A 17020-nucleotide genomic window follows, 5' to 3' on the forward strand; every position below is an offset into this window, starting at 1 on the left:
ACGGGTGGCTGGAAATGATTGCAGAGGTCATTTTCGGCCTCTGTTTTCTGTTTGGGAGCCTCAAAATGGCTCTGGTTTTTTGTTTTGTTTTTAAAGGAAAAACCTATGATTCTTGGGCAATTTCCAGGGCACAGTTCAACTCAGGGGACTAGCAAGCACTGTAAGGCACTTTCCCCACAATTCCTCCCCCCCTAAAAAATTTGATTGATTTTTGGTCATTTTCAATTATTTTGCCGACGACTGGGAGCCTAACGCCTGCAATCCCATAGCCCCCAATGACTTGATATTCGCAGTTTCCTTATCCACAGTTGCAGCCAGGAATGGAGCTCCTACGAATATCGAGGTCCTCCTGCACCTGGAAGTTCTGTTAGCATAAGCTCTACACTAATTCCAATCGTGTAGAGAAACTAGCTGTGGTGCTGCACTCTGCACATGCTCAGAGGCACCTGTTCCTGCTTCACATGTTCAGAAACCAGTGTGCCAAAACTGTTTCTCAAAAAGGTTATTTTTGTGGTGGCTCTAGTGGGGAGGCAAAAGCTATTCACATATGCTCAGAGATACTCTTTTCTCTGCGTTGGCACCACGTGTCTGGTGGCTGGGTTCTGCCAGAGAAAACAGGCATCGGGCCTAGACCTATCCAGAGAGTGCCCCGTTGCTGACCCTCTTTCTTCTCTCTTGAAGGTTCGTAGCTGTGCCCCTGAGCCAAAAGATGGGGCTGAAGGAGAAGCTGCTAAGGAAAGCTTCTCCCAACCCTGTGCTGGAGGCTTTCTACGCTGCACACCACAGGAGCCCCAAAGAGGTGAGCTCACCCACCCACCCACACCCTGCAAGGCCCTGCTCTTCCCCTGGGGGGAGTCTGGGGGTTCAGCATGGTCAGCCCTCCTATTTAACCCACAATAGAGATCGGGAGAGCAGCATGGTTTCTGATATTAGGGGATGGTTTTGTATCCTCTCTGCATGCAGCAGCAGAAATCACTGGCAATAACGGAGGGGGAAATATCCATTAAACATTAACATGTCTGGTTGAAAGAGTATTTGTGGTGTCTTGAATCCTAAACCTCATGTTACAATACATCCAGCTGGGAGGGAACTATTTTCTAACGTTTCAAAGCTTTAAAAAAGCCGTCTTCCAAGTTTCCGTTCAAAGTTTTGAACTGGAACCAAAATAATCTCTTCTCCAAGACACATTCGAGGGTGGGGCGGAATGGTGTGGGGCTATCCTATATAATAAAAGGCTAAGTGAGTGGCCGTGGCCTTGGAACGCTCGGGATCTGCGTCCCTGCCTCCTTGGGCTGTTCTGGGCCTGCGCGAAGCGCAGGTCCAGAACAGCCCAAGGGACACAGGACCGCAGACACCAGTGTCCCAAAGCCACGGGCGGCCATTAGCCAGCAAACACCCGACCTCTCGCCGCGGCCCCACGGGCGCCCATTACGGGCCAATCGCTGCCCGCCCGCCCGCCACCACCGTCCCGGACCCACCGGCGGCCATTTCGGCCCAATCCCCGGTCCTCTTTTCAAGCCCCCACGGGCGGCCACTTCAATCCAAATGTTGCCGCTGGCCCCCCACCCGCCCTCCTTCCCGACTCCTGCGTCCCCGGTCCTCCTTTCACAGCCCCACGGGCGGCCATTTCCACCCAAATACTGCCGATGGCCGCCCGCCCTCCCTCCCGAGTCCTCCTCCCTCCCTCCCGAGTCCTCCTTACCCTGGCCATGTCCGTTGGGCTGAAAGCTACTGCATTAAAGAGAAAAAGAGGAGCTCGCAAGCAGAGCTCCTCTCTTTGCAACGGCTCTGCCCGAACTGACACTCTGGCCGTGAAGGACGCAATAGGCGTCCTTTGCGTCCAAACTGACAGTACGGGCAGAGGCTTTGCAAGAGAGAGGAGCTCTGCTTGCGAGCACCTCTCTCCCACTGACATGAGGCAGTTCTTGGGCGAAGGACTCTCCTCATGGGAGAGCGGCCGGGAAGACAGTGGTGACGGCTCCGTGGGCCAATTGCGCCCGGAAAAATATTCCAGACCTTCGGAGGAAGGGCGGCCGGGAGGGCAGCGGAGCAGGCGGCAACGGCACCATTTCCATGGGACGATCTGGACTTTAATACTGTGGGGAGGGGGGAGGGGGAGTACCACACAAGCACACACCCACCCTTTGCTTAATTATTTACTATTTGTGAAGATGACTGTAATTGTTCAAAATTATAGAACTTTCCAATACTACTTTGCATACTGCGCAGAGATCCACAGCTCTGAGATGTGCGTGTACTGCTTGCAAGCCACTCCAAAGTGCAACCACTCTGGGGCCACTAAGCAGTGCATAATTCTAATTGTGATGGTACTCTCATTTTTCCCAATGGGTGTGCAAAACAAAGACAGAGAGAAAGAGAGAGAGAGAGACAGACAAAAAAAATAGACAGCAAAAGACAAAACAAGGAATGAGGGAGGGAGACAGAACAATAGAGAAAAGAAAAGAAATAAAGAAGGAAAAACAGAGAAAAGAGAGAGATGGGAAAGAAAAGAACAAAATAAAGAGAGAGGAAGGGAAAATAAGAGAGATAAAAGTGAAGAACAAAGGGAAAAAACAAAAGATAGAAAAAGAGAAAAAGGAAAACACACACACACACACAAACCCCACAGAACACACCCATTATAGAAAGAAGAGAGAAAAAGATAACGAAGAGAATAAAACATATAAAAAACAAAACAAAAAAAATATAGAAGGAAAAGGAGAACAAGAAAAGGAAGGAAAGGAGAGAAAGGAAGAGAGACAGGGACAAAAAAAAAGCAATAGAAAGGAAGAACGCTTAAAGGGGGGGGGGAGCTAGGGCCCGTTATTATAACGGGCTTAAAAATACTATTTTTCTAATGTTTTAGAACTTTAAAAATCCACCGGCTAAATCTTCAGTTCAACGTATCGCCAAAACAACCTTTGCTCCTGCAAAGCATTTCCTAACTTTTCCGCTTAGAACAGTGGCACTGATGTCATGTGATGTGCTGTACAGAAGCCAATTTGCTGGCAATTTGCACCATTTGTGGTCAGCTGACCTTGATCATAAAGCACCATGCCCACTTGGAAATGCACCATTTCCTACTGTAGAGAACAGTGGGTTTTTGAGATGAAAATCAGAATTGCTCAGATGACTTGCTGAGATGACAGAAATCTGGCATGTCCCTTTTTTATCTGTCATAAGAACAGAGGAACTGTCCTGCTGGATCAGGCCCAAGAAAGCCCATTGAGTCCAGCATCCTGTTTCACTCAGTGGCCCACCAGATACCTCTGAGAAGCCCACAGGCAGGAGGTGAGGGCATGTCCTCTCTCTTGCTGTTGCTCCCCTGCAACTGGTCTTGAGAGGCCTCAGGCCTCAGGGGCGGAACCAGGGTGGGGCAGCCAGGGCACGTGCCCTAGGCACCACTTGAGGGGGGCGCAATTGCCTTGCCCCACCACGCCCCCTCCCACCACCAAAAATTTCCTTTTCCAAAAAAAAAAATTTCCCCCCAAAACACCTTTTTTTAACAAGAAGCCAGCGGGCGCCACCGCCGGGCAGGGCACTGCCACTGTCTCTGGGCGCCCCCTAACCCACAGCACCCCTCACCCCATGCTCCCCACTCACTCAGTGAGGTGGCAGGCGGGCACTCCCATTGGCGGGTGGGAGAGCATGCGCCCCTGCTGATTGGGCAGCGGGCTGCTCACCCTCCCCCACCGCCGGTCATTTGTAGCTGCACACCCAACACGCATGCCTGTAGCACGACCACGTGCATTGGGACCTAGGTCAGGAGGGACTAGCAGTAGTGGGAAGCAAGTTGCTGCTGCTGCTGCTGGGCGTTAGTGTGCTACGTGTATGCTGTCCTTCATCTCTGTGCTACAGCTGGCTGGTTGACTTACTCGTTCATCCCCCACCCCCCGTTGCCCTCCACCACACTGCCTGCAAACTGAGCAAAGCAAGAAGTAAGTGTGGATCTTCTGGCCATCTTCTTCCTCCATCCTGCTCAGAAGCCCGGGACCTCTCTGAGGGAGGGGCAGATTTCCGGGCAGGTCGCATGCAGCAGCTCTAGGAATCTCCTCTCCCCTGTTGCAAACACATTTTCCATGCCTGCTTCTTTTGCTCGTTTCCCCCACTTTAGCCTAAGAATAAACGGGAGGTAACTGCTAACAAAGTCCAGTTTCCATGTGGCATCTCACATTCTCTTCTGTATCCTGTTCTTCCTCCTTACAACAACCCTGCGAGGCAGGCCAAATCATTTGAGTGGCAGGCTCTGTGTCACCCAGCAAGTGTCATGGCTGAATGAGGGTCTGGACTCGGGTTTCCCCGGTCCTAGTCCAGCACTCTAACCACTGCACCACATTGGCTGACAATCATACTTACAGGCCTTTGTCAGGGCAATCAATCTCCATCCAGTATACCTGACTTCATTCTCCATAAAGGGGTGATTCGTCAGTAACATCTGGCTTTGGGATCTTCATCTAGGTCACATGTAGATAGTTGTGGTGTTCCAGTTCTCCATCTTTAGCCTCATAACTTAGCAAGTGACCAATAAGTAAGGGTTTGGGGTTTGACATCTTTGTAGGGTAACAATATCTTCTGGGGAAAACCTATATAAGAAAGAAACAGTCCATGCCCCCAGGCAAAATACTATACCTTGTTGAAATAGGATTGAGACTTCCGGACGAGGCCTAATGTCTAATGAAGCAAATCAAAGTGTCTCTTTTTTCAGGCCTCTTTAGTAAAAGGTGTTATCAGAAAAATTGTCCATAATCTTGCAGAGGGGTGAAACCTGTGATAGTAAAGTCAAGTCTCTCATCAGGAGCTGTGAAAACAGGGTATGGGTTTCACAGTAACACACAAAGCTTGATCCTTTCAAACTGGGAAGTCTTCTAGGTAAATTGCAAATCGGTACTTTGGAACTCCCTTCCACTTGCAGGAGTGGCAAAACAAAATTCCTTTCATCAAATCTCATGTCTGGGATCTGGAATTTTAAGATTCAGCTACTGTGAAGGCAAAGCAGGGCTAGTGGATGAGACAAATTTAAAAATTTAAACCTTAGACCATTTGATCATTAGCTCTCAGTTTACATCAAAATCAGCTAGCAGAAATATTGCATAGATTTTGCAAAAACATGACAGTAATACAATTAAACTAATTTATCTTAAAATCCATTTTTCCTTCTCACCCACAATTAACTGGCTGGAACACAAACTGCTTTACAGAGAACCTCTTTTCCCCTCCCATCTGGAAATGGACGGAGTTGTCATTGTTCATCAGAGATCAGCTCTCAGTTGTGAGAAAGAATTTGAAAGGGAAACTTCCGGTTTAGGGAAAGGTTTTGAGCTCACAGAAAAAAGATAGACCATGTCAAGGAAATCAGTAAACATAACATATAAAGGCTTATGATACTCAGTAGTGGCAGAAATATCACAATCAACTTGATAGAAGAATGAATGAAATAGAGCTTGCTCCTATGCCTAATGCATTCAGCCAGCCATAAGCAGCACTTTTGCAGAGGTGGAAAGATTCAGCCCTCCAGTTGGCCAGCTGGGACTGTTGCTCCCCCTGTTGCTCAGGCCATGACCAATTTTATGTTCAATTAATATAATAACTGCTAATTTTGGAATTCAATGTCAGAGCAAGTTTGGTCTGGAACAGTTTACAGAAAAAGACATGTCACTAGAATAAATAAATTCACAAATACAACAGAAACCTCATCTTCACAGAGATGAGTTAAGATTGATGGGTGTTGGAGAGCTTTGGGCTCCCGCTCAGAAACATGCGCACACACACACACACACACACACACACACACACACACACACAGAGGCTTGTCTATTTCACAGAACAAAGGACTAAACAAAAGAAATTTCATATGAGTCACAAAGAATTTTATAACATTTTTAAAATGTTAGCCATAAACACAGTTAAGAAAGTAGCTTAAACAGAACAGCTTACCACAGTCATCCATAAAACAATCTGTAATTCCATATTAGCTTTCCACATCACAACTTACAACTTACAGGTGCTTTTCAATCAATTTTCTTTTTGTTTTGTTAACAACTTCAAACCAAAATCCTTTCACGTCTCCTTCTAGTCTTTTCTCTGCAATTCCCTGCACAGAACTTCAACATATGCATTCCTTCAAACTCCATTTTCTTTCCTCCTTTCCAACTGCAAGCAGTTGAAGAGAGAGAGAAAAAAGAAAAAGAGAACAAAAGCAGCCTTTTGTTCGGAGAAACTTTTTGCAGCAAGAACAGTGTTATCTTTTGGCTTCCTTACAGTAGCAGCAAGAATTTAGACTGTTTGCAACACAAGAGCAGCTAGCAGCTGTTTGAGCTTGGAAAGAGAACACAGACAACATGATTTTAGCAAAAGGCAATCATTCGGGGGTTTCTTTGGTAGGCCTGTGCATATTGGTGTTATTAAAATTTACCGGTATGTGTATAAAATAAAAGCAATTGCAAAAGGATGTTACTGAGCTCATGATATGTCCAAACTTCCATACTGAGGCGTTTTAAAACTCTCATTCTGAGGGCGCCTCCCCCTCCCGTGAGAATCATCCAATTTTTCAACATGCATTCTAAAGGTGTACATGAAGCCCGTTCAGATTTTGTGTACTTGCTATTTCTACTCCCCATAGCGCCCCCCATTTCGTCCCTGCACGGACTTCGTTTGCCCCTTCACGGGCTGCAATTTCCCCTCGCCCCTGCGCGGACCGGGTACTCACCAAAAGACGTCTCTGGATTTCACTCTCTCTGTCTCGCTCACTCACTCTGTTCACACTTTCATTCACTCTTGCCTGGATTCCCAGATGTGGCGTGTTTGTAACAACTGGCATGTCTCGGGGCTATGAGAATCCTCCACAGACAAAACGCTGTGGGGCGCGCTGGATTTCATCGTCCCGTGACAGGTCAGACTGTCCACCCAGAGGTCACATCCGACTCTCACGGCACCAAATTGATGTGAATTCGGTTCGTCCCTGGGTCCGCCTTCAGCCAATCAAACAGACTCAGTAGGAATTCTTTAGAGGCTTTTATTGCACTGCAGTTGCAAGGTATTCAACGGCTAATTGCTCCACATTGAATACAAATAAGTTACAGCTGAGGTTCTTCTTTTATACAATCAACAAAATGGATGCTGACACCCTAGACATAGTATACGTGGCAATAAAATGGTGGACTAAGTATCTAGTACGCATGCGAATGATTCATTGTTCATCTGGTGCTTACTCCTTATTTGGTGAAATCCTGTTTTCTTAACTGTCAGCAAAGAACAGTGAGAACCTTGTGAGAACCAAGTTTCTTAGATACAATTTAGTGGTGAGAGATGACGACGTTGATCATGAGAGACCGTGATGTCCCTGAGCTGGGCTGGGGTTACTTTGAGTTAGAATGTGGTATTCTGGGCAAACATGGAGTTTCTTTGGTTTTCTAAACACATCAGTTGGAGGAGATGGGCGTTGGAAGAGCAAGCAGGGTGGGACAGAGACCTGCTGCCAGGGTGGGGTGGGGGGGCGCAACAGCAGAGCAGATGTTTACTTGGACTAAAGTCTTGAAGGAGAGAGCTTTCTTCCCTTTAAAAATCTTGTTTATTCCAGCTCTCTTTGGATTTCCCCCCTGAACATGTTTCTTTCTCTGGAAGCTCCTCCTCTTCCTCCTTCCACTCCACAACACACATTACATTCGTTAAAACAACAACAACAACATCCTCTTTCCCACATGTAGCTCCTCTGTTTCCCATACCCCTGCTTTTTCCCCCTTTTCCATTTTAAAACGGAAGCCCTCTCCCTGCCTGCCTGCCTGCCTGCCTGCCTCATGGTCCCTCTTGCTTCCTCTTGCTCTGGGTCGGTTGCCGGCTGCTTTGTTTACCACCACTTCCTCCTCCCCAGCAAGAACCTCCTCACATAGGAGATAAGGAAAGAGGTGCTATTTCTAGCAGCTCCGTCTCCCACCAATGTCACGCCTTTAGACCAGGGGACTCGAGCTTGCTCGTCCGTTGCTTGCAATTCCGGGGCTTGAGCGCTTTCCCAAGTTCTGAACCCCAAAGGAATAACTTTTGGGGGTATGCATCTTGCTCCCCATTTCTGGACCTCTTCCTCCCACCCTCTTTCTCCACTCCCTTCCCCCACCTTTCCTCACTGTTCAGAGATGAAATTAGTCCCGGTCCACATCCTCTGGAGCAGGGTTTCTCAACGTGTGGGTCCCCAGATGTTATCGGACTTCAACTCCCATAATCCCCAGCCCCAGTGGCCTTTGGTTGGGAATTATGGGAGCTGAAGTCCAATTACATCTGGGGACCCACATGTTGAGAATCCCTGCTTTGGAGGAACCTGTTTGGTTGCATTTCAATGAAACATTACAGGAGGGAAAGGGAAGTTTTATATGCCTGCACTCCACTTTCTTCCCCTTTAATCCCCGAGTGTCAGTATTTACAACCCCATCTAGCACCTTGCTTAACATCTCATGAGGCAGCACACTTTGCATTTATTTTGAGTTAATGCGACCTTTTAAAGCTGCATTCACACACACACACACACACACACACCTCTTTTTTTTTTTTTTTTGGCATGTCTGAGCTTGAGCCTTGAAGGGAGGGAGGCTTGTCCTGGTGGCAAATGTTTTTCCTCTCTATCCCTCCACGTTGCTTCTCAGCTCCTAGTGTTTCTCTCCAAACTGTTATAGTTTTGTGTCCTAATTGGTAATGATAATGCTTTTCCTGTCTCCAACTGTTGCTGCTGGAGAAGTGAAAGGAGAAGGGAATTACTGTTGTTGTTCTTTCACCATCATCATCACCATCATCATCATCATTATAATTTATTACAGAAGATACCCACTTGCAGAATCAATGTAGGGAAAGAGAGGGAATTTGCCAGAAGGGAGTTTTGGAAATGTAGTTTGCCCCCATCCAGGGTCCCCAAGAGGTGTAATGGGCAGAGGGAGACCCCGCCTGAGACAGAGATGAGAAGTGATGGAGAAAGAGCTTTGTAGGTGGGGGAGAGGAAGAGGAAAGTGTCAAGGAAGAGCAGGGCTTGGCTCCTGCTCTGGTTAAAGTGTCACTGCCTCCTCCTGCTGCTCACATATTATTAGCACAGACAGGGCAGCTGACTGTGTTAAGTGGGATTCGCTTCCCCAAGAGTCTTGTGTGGTGGCACCTTGGAAATGGCTGCATTGGTTGTGGCATAAGCTTTTGTGCAGCAGTACAACCAGAAAGCAGAGGTGCAACCGGAAAGTGGCTGCATCACACAGAGGAAGGAAAAGAAAGCAAAAACCTGAAAATTGGGCAGTTTTGAAAAAGAGCAGTTGGATAAACGTTTCTTATACTCATTGGACACAATCCCGCAAAAGTTAGTCATAATGGAATTTTTATAATCCCATTGCTTTGTTCTCAGTGGCGCAGCCCAAGTCTAAGCATGTTTATTTGGAAGTAAGCCCTATTGAATTCACATAGTTTAAGGTAAGCACGCATAGGATTGCTGTCTAATGCTGCAATCCTACGCATGCTTACTTTGGAGTAAGCCCTCTTGAACATAATGGGACTTACTTTTGAGTAAACAATTTTGCATCAGTGAAAGCAAGGAAGGTGCAGTTACAATTTCCATGTAGTGCCATAATTTGTTAATTAAAAGATTTGTTAATTAACGGGCTTGACTTGTATTTTTGAGCTGATGGTATGGTAAAATTTGGACAGGGGCGCAATTTCAGTGCTTGCCCTAGGCGCTATTTCCCCTAGATACGCCTCTGTCAGGCCTCTGAGGCTGGAGGTGGCCTATAGCCCCCAGATCAGTAGCCATTGAAAGACTTGTCCTCTCTGAATTTATCTAAACCTCCCTTAAAGCCCTCCAGGTTGTTGGCTGGCACCACATCTTGTGGCAGAGAATTCCATAGGTTAATTATGGGTTGTGTGAAAAAGTACTTGTCCATTGGTTCTCCAACCTCAGTCAAGACAAATGGGGCAGATCAGCTCATCTTCATATGTAAAGGGGAGTGACCAAGGGCAAAGCTGAGATGACCCTATAGCCTGTCAACCGAAGGGTTAACCAAAGGCTTCTTTTCATGGAGCAATGAGGGCTCTGCTGCTTCTCTGTCTGAAACACAAATGTAGTCCATCCTGCTCCTCAGCCCATTTGGATATTAACTACCAGAATAATTGGCATATGGCTTCATACTTATTTATTATTTATTATTATTTATTATTAAAACGTTTATAAAACTTTAAACTTTTTTTATATGGCTTCATACTTAATTAATCTTAATAGTTTCCATCAAGTTGCTTTTGCAAAGGCTGTTTAAATACTTCCCCCTCACAGGAGTTATTAGGGAGATTCTAGGGTGTACAATGATACTGTCCATGCAATAATTTAGAAATAGAGACTGTGGAGCATGTACTTTTGGTCTGTGGGTTTTATGTTAATATGAGATAAAATCTCATTTGCTCCTTATTAATATCACAACCTGGTCAATCAACAGGGGCGTATCTAGGGTAGGGCAGGCAGGGCACGGTGCCCCGGGTGCCACTTGAGGGGGGCAACATTTTGTAAATTTTTTTTAATGGCTGCCAAAGCCAAAATGGCCACCGCACATGGTCAAATGGCCTCTGTGAGGCCCTAGGTCATGCCAGGCCTTGCAGAGGCCATTTGAGCATGCACGGTGGCCATTTTGTTTTCAGCAGCCTTAAAAAAAAAAAAAAAGAGTATTTTTTTAAATGGCCACCGCACATGCTCAAATGATCCCTGTGAGGCCCTAGAGGCCAGAGGGGGGACCTTTGAAGACCCCCCCAACAGCCTTTAGGAAGCCCCCTGAAGGGGCTACAAGTAAAAAAAATTTTTAAACTTAATATAATATAAGACACTGTACACATATTCAGATTGACACTATGTACAGAGAATCAGGGCTTGTGAATACTGAGCTGAAGCTTATGAGCTAGGATTGTATTCATTTGCTCTTACTTTGCTTCTTGTGATAAGCGAGTTAAATGTGATGTCTTAATAACATGGCTATTAATGGTGAGTTTGTCTTTGAATCCATGTAAAATCCTTAGTATTAACGCCCACTGGGAGTTTCTTGCTCTCTTTCTCTCATTTTAACTGTCTTTCTGAAAGACTAGAATATATTCCAAGCAGTGACACAGTTTACTCTGCATATTCTTTAATTATTTTCCAGAGTATCTGGGAAAAGTCCAATTCTCCATTTAATTTTAAAACTTATGTAATAGTGATGCTACAATGCATAGTAGAGAATTAGACAGGCACTTCTGTTTAGTTTTCCAAGTACACCTCCACATAGTATGTGGCTATTTCATGAGCCCCAGCATACTGAAAGTTGTCATTTTCCAGCCCTTTTTGGTCTGGCTATGTTCACTGCTAAATAGCTTTTGAAAGATTAAAAGATTAACGAGCTTGACTTGTATTTTTCAGCTGATATTATGGTAAAGTTATCTGAAAGATGGGTGTCAGATGTTTGGACAGGGGGCACAATTTCAGTGTTTGCCCTAGGCACTGTTTTCCCCAGATACGCCTCTATCGATCAGTTCAGGTATATGCAGAATTCCTTTTGTCTGACTCCAGGTCTGAGGTAACTCTTGCTGTAGCTAAATTCTTAGCAGCTGTGATTAAACATAGGCGGAAATTGCTATCTTAAGTGTCTGTTTTGTATTCCAATGGTATATCAAATTGCTGTTATTCTTTTGTTGTTTCTTGTTCTCTTGCTGTATTTTGAGTCTTTTGATTGTAATAAAAACTACTACTACTACTACTACTACTACTACTACTACTACTACTACCACCACCACAAAGGGCTCCATGGATGTGTGCCGTGATTCCTCTCACCTTTGCTTCTGTTTTCTTTCTGCAGGGCGAGCTCAGTGGTCTGGCCAAGCAGTGTGACCTGCAGCCCAGGCAAGTGGAGAGGTGGTTTCGGTGCCGTCGGAATCAGGACCAGCCGAGCCTGACGAAAAAGTTCTGTGAAGCCAGGTGACCAGGGAGAGGGGCAGACCGCTTTCCTTTGAACTGGAACAAAAGGAATTTGGGGGAAGTAGGGGGTGGGATAAGTTCCACTCTGGAGTTCTTAGAGTTTACATTTGCATTTGTCCATTCAAAAATGCAAAGATTCAACAGGTCCTCTTTGGCAGCAATGAACTGTGCAACATAAGAAGCTTTCGAGCAAATTCCAAGCACAAGTTGAGTCATGCTCCACACACTCCTGCAGGCCTCAGTCTTTCTTCCCACCCTGAATTCATGCTATGTGTAGATAGAGAGCAGAGTCCTTGCGTGATATTTACAGCTCCACCTGCTGGACAGCACTTGTATTTCATGAAGAACCACCATTTATCCAAAAAGCAGTTCTTCATGGAATGCAAGAGGTAGCCAGGAGGTGGCGCTCCAAAAGTCACACAAGGGCCCTGCTTTGTTTTTGAACACAGTATAAATTTGAACTCTGAAGGCTTACAGGTGTGTCGGGAGGGTATCTTTGAAACTGCACAGCTAAATCTATTGCCAACTGGAAGGACCCCTAATGTTCTGAAAGCGGGGGGGAGTTCTTCTTCCTTGTAATAGTTTCCAGAGCAAAACAACACTTGCTGTGCATTTGCTGTGGTCTGCACACACACCTTTTCCCTCGAACCTCCCCCGACCCCAAACCTTGATCTATGTTCTGTGTGTTTGTTTTCCCCTAGCTGGAGAGCCACCTTTTATTTAACGGCTTTCTGCATAGGCCTGGCCACCTTATATGATGTGAGTATGAAGATCCTGCCCTATTTTGAATTAGCCATTACCAAATGACAACCAGCAGAATTGCATCCCTGGATAGACTTCCCTGTGCTTGGGGGGTTCCCTGTTTGAATAGAAGAAGAGAGGAGGGGTAGTCTGGCGGAGAGCAAAGGCATCTGGCAAGTTACCCGAGGGATACAAGGGAATGGGGCCATATGCAGGAGGTCCCAGGTTCACTCCTTGGCAGCATCTCCAGGTAGTGCTGGACCAGGTCTGCTCAACTTTGACCCTTCTGCAGATGTTGGCCTACAGCTCCCATGATCCTCGGCTATTGGCCCCTATGGCTGGGGATTATGGGAGTCGTAGTCCAAAAACAGCTTGGGGGGGGGGCTAAGGTGAACAGGCCTGGTTTAGACACAACTGAGCTAGATGGACCAATGACTCAGCAGAAGACAGCTTCCTGTGTTCCTGAGCCAGCGTGGTGTAGTGGTTAGAGTGCTGGACTAGGACTGGGGAGACCCAAGTTCAAATCCCCATTCAGCCATGAGACTTGCTGGGTGACTCTGGGCCAGTCACTTCTCTCTCAGCCTAACCTACTTCACAGGGTTGTGGTGAGGAGAAACTTAAGTATGTAGTACACGTTCTGGGCTCCCTGGAGGAAGAGTGGGGTATAAATGTAAATAATAAATAAATAAATAAATAAATCCCTGCATAGTGCTTCTGTGGGCCAAGTCTGCTTTTTGCCCAGAGCCCCTCCGTCCGATTTTTGATGCTGCCATAAAATTGGCATCTCCTATAGTGTGTGTTTGGACCATGCACACTTCTTAAGAGATTGTGTCTCCTTGCAGAAACCCTGGTTCTGGGATCATCGTGAGTGCTGGACCGGGTACCCGCAGCAGGTACGTAACTGAGCAAAGCCGAAGATCAGGAGTAAGATCAGGAGTGAGCAACCTGGGCTCACTGGCTGTTTTGGAACTACAACTCCCATTATCCCCAGCTGCAGTTTAGTGGGAGTTGTAGTTCAGCAACAGCTGGCGAGACCAGGTCGCCTACCCCTGCCCTAAGATGACCCAAACTCATCATTCTTACACCCAAACACCTAACGTGACATTAATGTGGGTCTGACCTTTTCACAGGCAAACATGGCTGGGAACTTAAAAACCCAGAATTCCCCCTCTTCCTTTAAAATTCTAATTCTTGGCTGCCGGGTGAGGACACCTCATGTGGGTCATCCTCCCAGCACACCCCAGAGGCAGGACAAACCAATTAAGCAAAGCCTTTAAGAGGCAGTGGAGGATAGCCCCTTCCGTTTTATTTTTAGTTTGTCCTGCTAAAGCTCCAGAGCATTCAAGCTCCCCTCGCTTCTTGCTTCCCTCTGTTTTCTCCTTCAGTTATTTGCCTCAGCTTACCTTATCTTCCTTACTCTTCCTCAGTCTTCTCTTCATAAAAATATTTTTAAAAACCCTTATCCTTTCCCCTTTCTTTCTCCTTCCTATCATCCTCCCTCCTATGGAGTCGGCATTCTTAACGTTCAGATCCCAACGCGGGAGGAAACTATGGCCCTGCTGCAAGCCAGTAAGCCCCAACACCACCGCAGTAGAGAGGTTTACGGGTGCTCACCTAACTGAAATTGAGCATGCGTAAAAGTGCAACTATTCCAAATCCCCCTTCGGTGGGAGGAAAGCCGCCAAATCATTGTTCTGTTTGAGGATATCCTGGACTCCTCAGTGGGCCTTCAAAGCCCTCATTTGCCTTGAGTGCCCCCTACAAAGCGGCCTTGAGAAATCTGCAGCCAGGGCACTTTCCAAATTGCACCCTACAACAGGGTCACGATGAATCTCTGAAGTGTGCTTCCACCAGAGGTGTAACTAGGGAAAATGGCGCCCGGGGCAAGCACTGAAATGGCGCCCCCCCCACTGCGCCCCCCCATCGCCCCCCCCCATACTACATTATACTTAGGTTTTTCCTCACAAGCGCCCGCCGCTGCCGCCAAGCCAGGCCACTGACTGGCCGCCAGGCGCCAGCACAGCAATGGGGGGGGGCGCAGGCAGCATGGAAGGGACTGCTCGTGGTGAAGGGGGCACAAACACGCTCCCTTGACTGCTGCAGCGCTGCTGCACTGAGCAGGAAACATTTGTATTAACAAAAATTTAAAAATTTTAAAAAACCATTTGGTCATGGCGGCGCCCCCCATGTGACCAGAAAAGATGGCGCCCGGGGCACATGCCCCCCCTGCCCCCCTATAGTTACGCCTCTGGCTTCCACACTTCCTGTGTTGTGACATTGCAGTCCCTACACTGGCAGCAGGATGCTGTTCATATTTCCAATGCCTTGCTTCGAATTTAGTCGCTGTGATATAGTGCTATGACGTCGTATATCCTGCGTAAAGAAGTTGCTGTTTTTTGGGGTTGTTAGTTTTCACAAGACTGCTCCCCCTGCTGGGCACTTTGCTATTTACTTTTTGAAAGTGATTTGCTTGAATGGAAGCATTTTGCTACTGTTGAGAGGCTAAGCTGGAAAGCGCCCAGCCAGCAGCAAAAATACTGAGCCCCCGAGCACACCACTGACTGTAGAAGGAAAAGGAGAAGCAATGCCGGGCAGGTCCAACCCAACACCAGAGGACCCTGTTCTTATGCTGGCTCTACCCCCGCCTTCGAATCCAGGGGGCCTGACACGTGATGAAGGTGGTGAGGATCCAAACGCCCACCACCACCACCACTCCATGGACTCTGGACAATAAAGACAACGATAATGTTCTTTAGTGGCACCACCACCCACTAAACCAGTCATGCCGGGACCAGTGAGTCGAGGGCCATCTGGCCCCACTATTCCAAATACGCCCCAAGTACCTATTAATCCAATGCCACCCACCTCCACTGGTGAGGTCCCTGAGGCTTGGGAATCTTGGTTCTCTAACATGCTGAAGAGCAACACAAGCCTAAGAAATCCTCCAAAAAAGCGCCATAGGCCTAGGGAGGTGTCGTCTTCCTCAGCCACTTCATCATCTTCATCAGAGAGTTCCCTTAAAATGACAAAAAAGAATCATAAGCAGAAGAAATGGAAAAGATACAAAAAGACAAAAAAAAAAAAACCCTTTAAAAAACCATTCAAGGCATAGGCCTAAAAGGCCAACTTCCCCTCACTCCTCGGCTGTCTCGGAATATGACTCTCCAGACCCTCACCCGGGGCGGGGGGCTGTTGAACCACATATTCCACAGGGGCCCACAAATCCTAAAGATACCCAATGGGCTTCTCAGTTGATTTGGAACATGGACTAGACTTCGAAGAAGAGGGAGAACGGTCTGGTGGCCAGCAAATTAAGGAAATGGACCCCAAAAGAACCCACCACCATATTATAGTCCAAAATGTTATGCTTCATAAGTATGCATGGACTTTGGAAAATTGTCAAGTCTATGGATGGTGGGAGTAGTCCAAACATCAGGGAATAAAAATATAATATAAAGAGAAACAAATAATAAGCAGTCTCATTCAACACATCGATGTGAGCAATGTAAACACATGTAACCAGGGAGAACAAGAGTACAGAACAAGTTTGTGTAATGAGCATTTACAATCAACCTCACCACTGAGGTCCCCAAAATAAATATTCAAGGAATAGCACAACTCTTGCAGATCATCCCTCCAGCTTGCTGCCCAGTAGGCTCACACACTCACGAGAGGGCCAGTCTTTGGGGGATATGCCTGTGCCCACTAAGGTGCTATCCCCATCCATGGACTGAGCCCGCCACTTCACCACCAGGGAATCCAAGAAGACCCTGCTCTGGTGAGCCCCCTCAGCTCTCTTTGTTGAAAAATACAAAAGGAAAAGAAACACTGACTCCCCTCTCCCCACATCCCTGTGCAGCCTTGCATGTACCCCTACGGGCATCCCCACATGGCTTGGCCACCTGCACAGCTGGTGAGCTGGGCCAACGGGACAGTGCATTCACTCCAGTTTTAAAGATCCCTTCTCCGGTCCTTCTGTGTGCTCAGTGCAGATAAGCGAGTGCAGGGAATTGTGAGGGACAGCACTCTCTTCTGCTCCCCTAACCCGGGGGCAGCTGGGTTGACTGCCTGGGCTGCGGGCAACGGCGCCCCTGTGCACAGGGGTGCATGGCCAGGCAGGGGGCTGTTTTCCCAGGCACCTCGGCCGCAGTCCCTGAGAAAGCGGTCTCTGGGATACACCTGCCCATGGCTTCCCAACACGCAGCAACACAGCTCCACTTGGAGCATCCATGGACTGACACTATTGTGAGTGGGCGTAGTCCAAATGGCCATTTCCTAGACACACTCGTCATCATGTTTTGATGAGGAGTAACCAAGGCCTTGCTCATGCAT

At 47.2% G+C, this 17020-nt stretch overlaps 1 protein-coding gene across 1 annotated transcript in view; it reads left to right on the plus strand.

The window, feature by feature from the left end:
* Positions 1-671: 671 nt before the first annotated feature.
* LOC128343775 (ceramide synthase 4-like) overlaps positions 672-17020 on the plus strand; it is a 33969-nt gene continuing 17620 nt past the window's right edge. Inside the window, exons 1-4 of the mRNA XM_053293211.1 lie at positions 672-799; positions 11829-11947; positions 12649-12706; positions 13531-13581. Coding sequence (XP_053149186.1) covers positions 710-799; positions 11829-11947; positions 12649-12706; positions 13531-13581 — 318 coding nt within the window. The 5' untranslated portion in view covers positions 672-709. The remainder of the gene's footprint in view (positions 800-11828; positions 11948-12648; positions 12707-13530; positions 13582-17020) is intronic.

The sequence above is a fragment of the Hemicordylus capensis genome, chromosome 2 (genome assembly GCF_027244095.1).
Source record: "Hemicordylus capensis ecotype Gifberg chromosome 2, rHemCap1.1.pri, whole genome shotgun sequence".
In the NCBI taxonomy this organism is placed as follows: Eukaryota; Metazoa; Chordata; class Lepidosauria; order Squamata; family Cordylidae; genus Hemicordylus; species Hemicordylus capensis.